We start from the raw sequence: 7,908 nt of genomic DNA, 5'->3' as shown, positions 1-7,908 counted from the left end.
CGGGACGTGGAGTCCGCGCAGCCCCGGCCCCGGCGCCCGCGCCCAGCCGCAGACTACAACTCCCGAGCCCCCGCGCCCGCGTCACGAGCTAAGCGTGGGCGGCGCCCAACTTTGGGGGACCTGGGTGCCGAGGGCTGTGGCCTGGGGACCTCTCTGACACCGAGATGCGCTGGGGACTGTTTGGCTCACCCTCTTCCAGCGGTGCAGGCGCTGAGAGGCGGGGACCTCCAGGCCGGCCAGCCTGCAGCCCCGCCTGTGATTGTCATCTGCACCAGGTTGGAGGAAGCCTCTTGCCGCCGGGCACTCTATCCAGCCTGGACCGGAGAACAGGGGCTGGGGTAGCTACCTCAGTGTGGCGCCCTTTGCATTCCTTTGACCAAGGCCTGTGGCGCGGCCGCTGGGAAGGGAGCACAAAGCCTTGGCTGTTCCTTAAGAAATGCAAGCACTCTGGGTTTGGCTTATGCTTCCTGAGGCTCAGCAAACTCTGGAGGAGGGCTGCTTTCATCAGATACTTTTTATTTTCGGGCGTACAAGTACACAGAGTACTAGCCAGGAGTCACCGTGTCCAGCACATTTCCCGACTGCTCAACTTACTTGAAGTAAGGCGGCAGAGACCGAAGGATATTTATTCTAGGTAGACAACATACAGGAGTCTGGGAAGGATAGGTGAGGATTGACGATTGACGGCTGTGTTGGTAGCCCAAGGAGAGAAGGTGAGAAACCGAGAGGACTCTGGGAAAAGGAAACAAGGTCATGTTGCAGTTAGGTTACCTACCAGCGTCCTCAAAATTTAGTCAGGAGTGCACTCCTGACATTCTTTTCATGATTGAAAGGGTAGGAATACTTCCTTTTACATGGACTATGCCTGATACTCTAAAGGCAGGACCAGCATCGGTTGGTGTCCTTGTGAGAGGACACTGGGGCTGATCATTACCTGAGCGGTGCCTGGCCCAGCTGCCGGGAACGGGAGCTGAAGTTCAGCAACATGGGTGAGGCAAAGGTTATGTGCAGAAAGAGGACCCTGTGCTATGGAGAACACGCAGAATGAACTGCACAATGCTTGAAGAGGGAGAAACCTGTTTGGACCCGATGGAAGGTAGAAATTCAAATAAGAAGCCTACTGGAGAGCCCTTTCCTACAACATATCAGGACTAGTAAAGGCAGGATGGAGAAATGTAATTGCAGTGATCACTGTGTGAGGATACCTGGCTGAATGACCAGTGGGGGGTAAATCCAGCCCACCTTCTAGCCATGGTCTGTGCCCCAGAACACAGGGGTACCCTTTCTAATTCACACAGAGGCAACATCTTCTAACAGCCTTTCAGTTGGAATAGGTGCCTTTTCCTCACTTACCCTTCCAAGCTTTAGAGGAAGCTTTCCAATTTTTTGTTTGCCATAGGGCACGTGATGGTCATGCCACAATTCCCTCTTCCATTCTCCTCTTGGGATTTTGAGCATGCCTGCACACATGTGCCCACTGTGATTTTCAAGCCATAGGGTCCCAGACTCGAACAGTGTTTGGCCAAGTGAGAATCCAGTGCCTTACTATGCCACCTGCTGACCCCTTTGGAATTCTTAATTGATACTTCCTATAGCCCACCAAGTCCCTGTTCAATCATTCCTAATGAAGGCCAAAGATGACTTCTCGGGTTCTAAACTGGCTGTTCTAACCAGGGCTAGGGCATGGAGGCAGCTTTTGACTTTACAATGACAATCTGGTAGTTCCCCAAACAGAATTACCTCAAGATCAAGCTCCCTATGACAGGAAGTTTCTTCATGGGTAGTTGGTAGCTGCTAGTTGTGTACCAGGTAGAGGAAGACCAGATGTCTTTAAAAATCCCTTCCAACTCTAAAGCTATGTGAGTTGTTATGCTCCAACCAAGACAGCTCTTAAAATAGTCAGGGAAAGCAAGAGATGAGATTTCCAGTGCTGATTCTGTGGTGGACTTTAGAGCAGGCATTTAATCTCCACTTCCCCGTGTACACAGGTGATTTCACAACTCTTGGCAAAAAACAGTGTTATAAAAATAGTTGTTTATTGGTTTAAAAAATACTGTATTTGAAAAGCACCCTTTTAGATTTTCAAATACTCTGCACACTTCATTTTATTCATGTAACACAGCAGAAACACTGGAAATGAGAAAACAGAATATACTGCTTTTTATATATTTAACACCGCAACAAAACCAGAGCAACCAGTCTCCAAGTCTGTTGGTCCTAAGAAAGCAGAAGAGCTGTTCAGACAAAGTGTTTTTTTTTTTTTTTGAGAGGTTTTTCACTATAGGGCGTGTGCACTCGCCAGACAGACAGACAGAGAGACAGAAAGCGAAATCACCCCCCAGAGGGGTTGGCCACGCCGCAATCCCTTCTCCTCTGTTCTCCTCTCCGGATCTTGGGCATGTACACACACGCGCCTAGAGTAGGTTTTAAGCCACCAGGTCCAGGACGTGAACCGAGGTCATAGCCATTACGCTAACTGCTGGTTCCCCAGACATAAAGTTTTCACTTCCAGTATCATTCCAGCTCTTGGGGAAATTTGGGATGGGTGCTGATAGCCTAAGGGCTGACTCCTCAGGGATAGGAAGGGGACTTGAGGAGGGAGCTTAAGTTGCTTGCAGTCATTGACGACATTACATGGTGTTTCTCCCCAAACAAGGCTCAGAGGTAGAAAAGCAATCTGTCCTCATTCCTTTCTACATGCAAAGGCCTCAGTTAAATTTGTGAGCCAGCTGGGTATCCTGTCAAAGGCATAGTAGGTTGGACACTCATCACCCCAGAGAGCTTCCTCCCACCCGCCTGGCCTAACCTCTAGTTGGCAATGCCCCTCAGAGTGGACCCTGGAGATGGAATGTCCCTTTCTGAGGCTCTTACACAGGGAAAAAGCGTGTTATTGCTCACGTTGGCAGTAACACTGGCTGGCTGGACTCCAGAGGCTCCTACCCTCACTCGGTACAAGAAGATATATAGTCGTCTTTTTTCCTCTTGCATGATTCTTCAAAGACTTCCATGCTTGCCAGCTGGCTACACTCCAAGTCTCAGTGTTTACTTCTGCACAGCCTGAAGTCTCTCCAAACCCAGCTTCTTTTTATCAGTAACATCACATTTTGTGGCCTACAAGACACAAAGCCTCACAATCAGGCTTAAACTCAGTGAATAAAGAACATTCCATCCATACTGTATGGCCGTGAGATATACTTATCAGTCCGTTTTTTTTTCCTTTTTGGAGAGGTTTTTGCTATAGGGCGTGTGCGCTTGCCAGACAGAGAGAGACAGAGAGACAGAAAGTGAGAAATCACCCCCCAGGGGGGATGGCCACACTGCAATCCCTTCTCCTCCATTCTCCTCTCGGGATCTTGGGCACGCATGCACACGCGCCCGGTGTGAGTTTAAGCCACCGGGTCCGGGACTCGAGCGGCGGTCAACTATTTGAGAGTCCAGTGACATAGCCATTACGCTAACTGCTGGTCCCTACTTTTTTTTTTTTTTTCCTTTTTAAATGGGGAAAGGTGGGGGACAGCCAACAATATATCTAGTCAAAAAGGTGTTGATTATGAAACTGCCTGCTAGGAAGTTCCAGTTAGCCCAACACTATTGACCACACAGCATAGGACAGTGTTCTTCGGGACACTCTAGAGCCTATGGGAAATGCTCTGGGACATCCTCCTTGACAGCAAAGCACCAATTTTTTAGAAACAGGTCAAAGACATCTAGAGGCAGATCTGGTGAATACACTGGATGGTATCGTCTTGGACCCCAGGTGAAGGGTGGTGCTATGCAATGAGGCTGAGCTCCAAGGCTGAGGGCCATCCTCAGAGAGGCAATCTAGTCACATCTTGAGAAACAGCAACATTGCCTCCAATAAGCCAGCTCTGACTTAAGTCAAGGCTTAGTGCTATATATGGTCATACTGCATAAGCTAAGAATTAGAATTTTGGGGGGTGGAAAATATGTATGTGCATTTGATAAAGTGCCTCAAGAAAAAAAAGTTTAAGATAAAGTTTCCATCAGTGTCCTACTGAGAGGGTCTTTGTGAGGATTACTTGACAAACACATACATACAATGGTAAGTTCTAAAAGCTGCCTTTCTGTTTTCTCTTCCCTTCTCACCAAATAATAACGGAAACTGAAATTTTAATTACCATGCCCCCAAATTCCCCTTCTGGTCTTCTAAGTTCTATAGCGAAACCAGGAAATAGGAGATCCAGCTGTGAGATGACAGATCCCAAAAGTATTTCCATACTAAGAAGCCAAAGAGTTCCAGTGAAATCCCATGTTGCAAGTCATAATATCAGTTGAGGGCTGAAAGACTAGCTGAATGTTCCTGTGACCAGCAGAATGGGGGGAGTCTGGCAGAGCCTCCTTGATCCAGGTGGCTTTGGAGGGTAGTTAACGTTCTAAATTAAAAGGCACTTCTAGTCCAGTTGCATAAGGAGAGGGCAAAGACTGTCTCCTTTGGAAGCAGAACTGAGCCCAGGACTAAAGGTTTAAGGCACTTGACCTTGGGCCGGCTCCGTGGGTCGTGGGTCTGGGTCGTGGGTCGTGGGTCTATGGGTTCGTAGTACCCTGGTCCCTGGTCACCTGTTCAATCAGGCCCTTTTAACACATCCACGTCACTCACTGTCCCAGCATTCCTTTGGCACTGTAAGCTGTGGTTTGCCTGTTTTAATGGCGTAGTTGAAGTAGCTGCCTTGCCCCATTTTTCAGGGGGCACACTTTCGCAGAAGTAGGGCACAAACCACAGCCCCCCCTCAGGTGTCTTTTAGGAGAAAAGTTGCTGAGATGAACAGTCAGACTATGGTGAAATGCTTGGGGGAGGGAGCTTTGGTTTCAGGAAGTCTCAGAGTTCACAGGCTCAATGTAAACCCCACACTTCGAGTCACTGAGGTTTGGGTGGAAAACACATGCTTTGGCACTTCCGTGTGCAGGTCCTCTCGTGGACTTCAAACCTCAGCCTAACTGTGCATTGAAAAGGTGTTCATGGGCGAGGGCAGTGCTATTCCTGGGAATCTTTAAGGACAAGAGTTAGATACTCTTGGAAAGTACGAAAAGAGAAAGCCTGGGGGAGAGGATGGGTTCATTTCACTCCCTCTGGGGTGCTGTTCAGGACCATTTTCCAACGAGGGCTCCACATAGGCAATTATTGCTAATGGTGAATTTCCTTTGTATGATCAAAAGTGTTAAGTCACGACTGAACAGTTCCATGATCCTTCTCTTCTGTCCAAGCAGAAAAGAGTCTGCTCCTACGTAGGAATGAGATGAAAAGCTGGAATTCTGTAGCCTTGCCCAGGACAGGTTTTGCTGTGCCATGGCTCTGCTATAGTTTAGCTCCAGCATCTTCTTCCTAGGTCTCCTGCCTAGTTCATGCAAAGCAGTGAGCATGCGAGCAACTAAAAAATAAAAAAGTAAAAATAAAAAAAGCCATGGTAGGGGAAGGAAACATGATTGCAAGGAGTCCTTAAAAATGAAGGCCTCCCACTTTATTGGTATCAGAATTACTTGGAGAACTTAGAAAAGTAGATCCCCAGAATCTCCCACCTCCAAAGTCTTCGGCAGCTGGAGATGTACAGTAATAGTTGGGGTGGAGAAGAGAACGGATGAATTTTACCTGAGGCAAAAAGATGAAGAAAATAAAGGACAAAGAAACAAAGGAAATCACATGTGGACGTGAGAAGGAACATGAAGCAACATAAAATAACAATTATGGCTTACGAAGCCAGGTGGAACACAACAGCCACATGACAGAGAGAAAGCAGCATGCTGGCACAATGCTCCATAAACCCTGGCTCTGCCTAGAGTCTGCCTCCAGAGCACCGAGTTAGCTAAACGGACTTCTCACAAAGTTCCAGATTAGGCTGGGCAAATGGACCATCAGACAAGAAAGACTGGCTGCCAGGGTCATGGCCCAGGTGTAGTTCTGCAATACCCTGTCGATATAGCACCTCTGGGGGATCTCGAGGTCACACAGATTGTCCAGGCACTCCCAAACTAGAGGTGAGCCCCCTGGGCAGAGTTCTTCTTGAGTGTAGTGATTCCAGCCTTCAACCTAGTCAATGTTGGCTCTGGCGCTTTGCAATCTCCTCCTGGATACGCAACTTGAGGGCTTCTCGCATGGGTGGGTCCAGAGGCGTGTGGGCTGACACCTCCTCGCTCACCCTTTCTGGGTCATCGTCCTACATGAAGGAAGAGTCGGGAAGCTCAGAGCCAGGCCTCTTTTAGAAAGGGAACCTGCCCTGTTAGACAGAACTCAGTGTGGCTCTAAGCTTTTGGCCTGCGCCAGTCACTTCCCAGGTATCCAATGCAACAGTAACTCTCAAGTCACCATAAACCCTCCCTGTTCCCTGCGGAGAATCACTGGGTGATGGGAATGAATTGTGCTCCCATATGGAGCAGAGACTTCCCAAGGGCCTAAGTCAACAGTGGCTCAGAGTCTGGGAGTGAAGTCTACCATGGCCAGGGACCTGCAGGTGCAGCCGTTTCCATGAGGCCTACCTGATAAACGATAACTGATGTGACCTCTCCACTGTCCGCCTCGTATTCTAAGCAGAAGAGTTGATGGCCAGGAGGCTCCAGCTCAGAGCCACCACTACTGCTGCTTTCACTGGACTCCTCGTTGTCTGGGTTGCTTGGGTGGGTAGAGCCATCTGGAAGGAGGAACCAGAGCAGGAGGGAAGAGGAGAATGTGGCTAAAGACCCAGCACTCAGAGATGATGCAGGAAAACATACTATAAAGAAAGCCCACATAGGGCTAGCCAGTGGTGTGGAGGGTTAAGGGGGCTGGGTCCCACATGGCTGACTGTGGGGTCCAAGTCCTAGACTCAGCAACTTGAAAAACATGTCAGGTGCCTGTGTGCCCAAAATCCCAAGAGGAGAGTGGAGGAGAAAGGATTGCAACATGGCCGGCCCTCCTCTCACTTTCCCAAAAATAAAAAAAGAACAAAAAAGCCCCCATCTCCTTATGGGACAAGTGCATCTGCATTTCCCCATCACGTCTTCCTTTTCTGTCTCTGCCAGAACAGTCCTGTCATACAGTAAGTACACAATGTGCATTTCTTTGGAGAGTAGGGTTGGAAGGTGCTGGAAGGATGGACAGAGCTCTGCCTGGTTTCAGATCCAGGCTCTGCCATTTACCAGCTGAGATCTTGGGTGAGTTATTTAAATTCTCTATCCCTGTTTCCTGACTGAAACAGAAACAACAGCTTTTATCTTACGGAAATCTGTACTCAATGAATCAACATACACAAGATCTAATAAAGTGCTTTAAATAACGCTTACTACATTGTGTCATACATTAACTACTGGGATCTCTAGGCCGCAAGGAAGCTGGGGAGTCTAGTTACTGGGTTCATTCCAGCTCTATCCGGGTCGCTTGTATCTGTGCCACTTTCTGACAACAGTACGGAGGAGCAATACGGCGGGCAACTTCCGGCGGCTCCCTGGCACTCTCTGTAAAAGCGATTCTAAGTGGGGACCACGAGCCCTCCCAATTCCTCAGGAGGCTCGCTGAGTGGACGCTCGGGGAGGTTCTGGGAGGGAACGAGGTGGGCTGAGCCTTGGGGGTAAGAAGCCTTTCTTTTTCTATGGAGGCAGGCGGGCGGGCGGCCTCACCTCGGCGTCGCGGCAGGTACACCTGCAGATCGGGCTTGCGGGGCCGCGTCGGCGCGGGCGTGTGCCGCCTCCTCGGCTTTTCCTTGGCCGCCTGCTTCACCTTCTTGTCGTAGTCGTCCCTGCGGGGAGCCGAGCGGGAGTCAAGGGACAGCCGGGCCGGGCCAGGCCAGGCCAGAGGTGGCGGCGGCGGCGCGGGGAGGGGCGGTACCGGGCGATCTGGTTCCGTCGGATATGGTGCACAAAGCCGTGGCTCATGTCCAGCCGCCCGCCGGGCTTACAGTAGAGGCCCGGCCCCGGATCCGG

The 7,908-nt window shown here is 49.8% G+C and overlaps 1 protein-coding gene across 1 annotated transcript; it reads right to left on the bottom strand.

The window, feature by feature from the left end:
• Nucleotides 1–5,437: 5,437 nt before the first annotated feature.
• On the bottom strand, nt 5,438–7,908 carry CUNH2orf68 (chromosome unknown C2orf68 homolog; the record flags this gene model as incomplete). The annotated part of the gene is made up of 4 exons (XM_027766851.1): nt 5,438–6,170; nt 6,490–6,641; nt 7,606–7,724; nt 7,814–7,908. Coding segments are annotated over 4 exons (489 nt in total), but the record flags the coding sequence as incomplete, so codon positions are not given.

The sequence above is a fragment of the Tupaia chinensis genome, unplaced genomic scaffold (assembly GCF_000334495.1).
Source record: "Tupaia chinensis unplaced genomic scaffold, TupChi_1.0 Scaffold143749_1, whole genome shotgun sequence".
Taxonomy (NCBI): Eukaryota; Metazoa; Chordata; class Mammalia; order Scandentia; family Tupaiidae; genus Tupaia; species Tupaia belangeri.
Note: the sequence above shows the minus strand (reverse complement) of the source record. Positions and strands in the feature narration are given on the sequence as shown.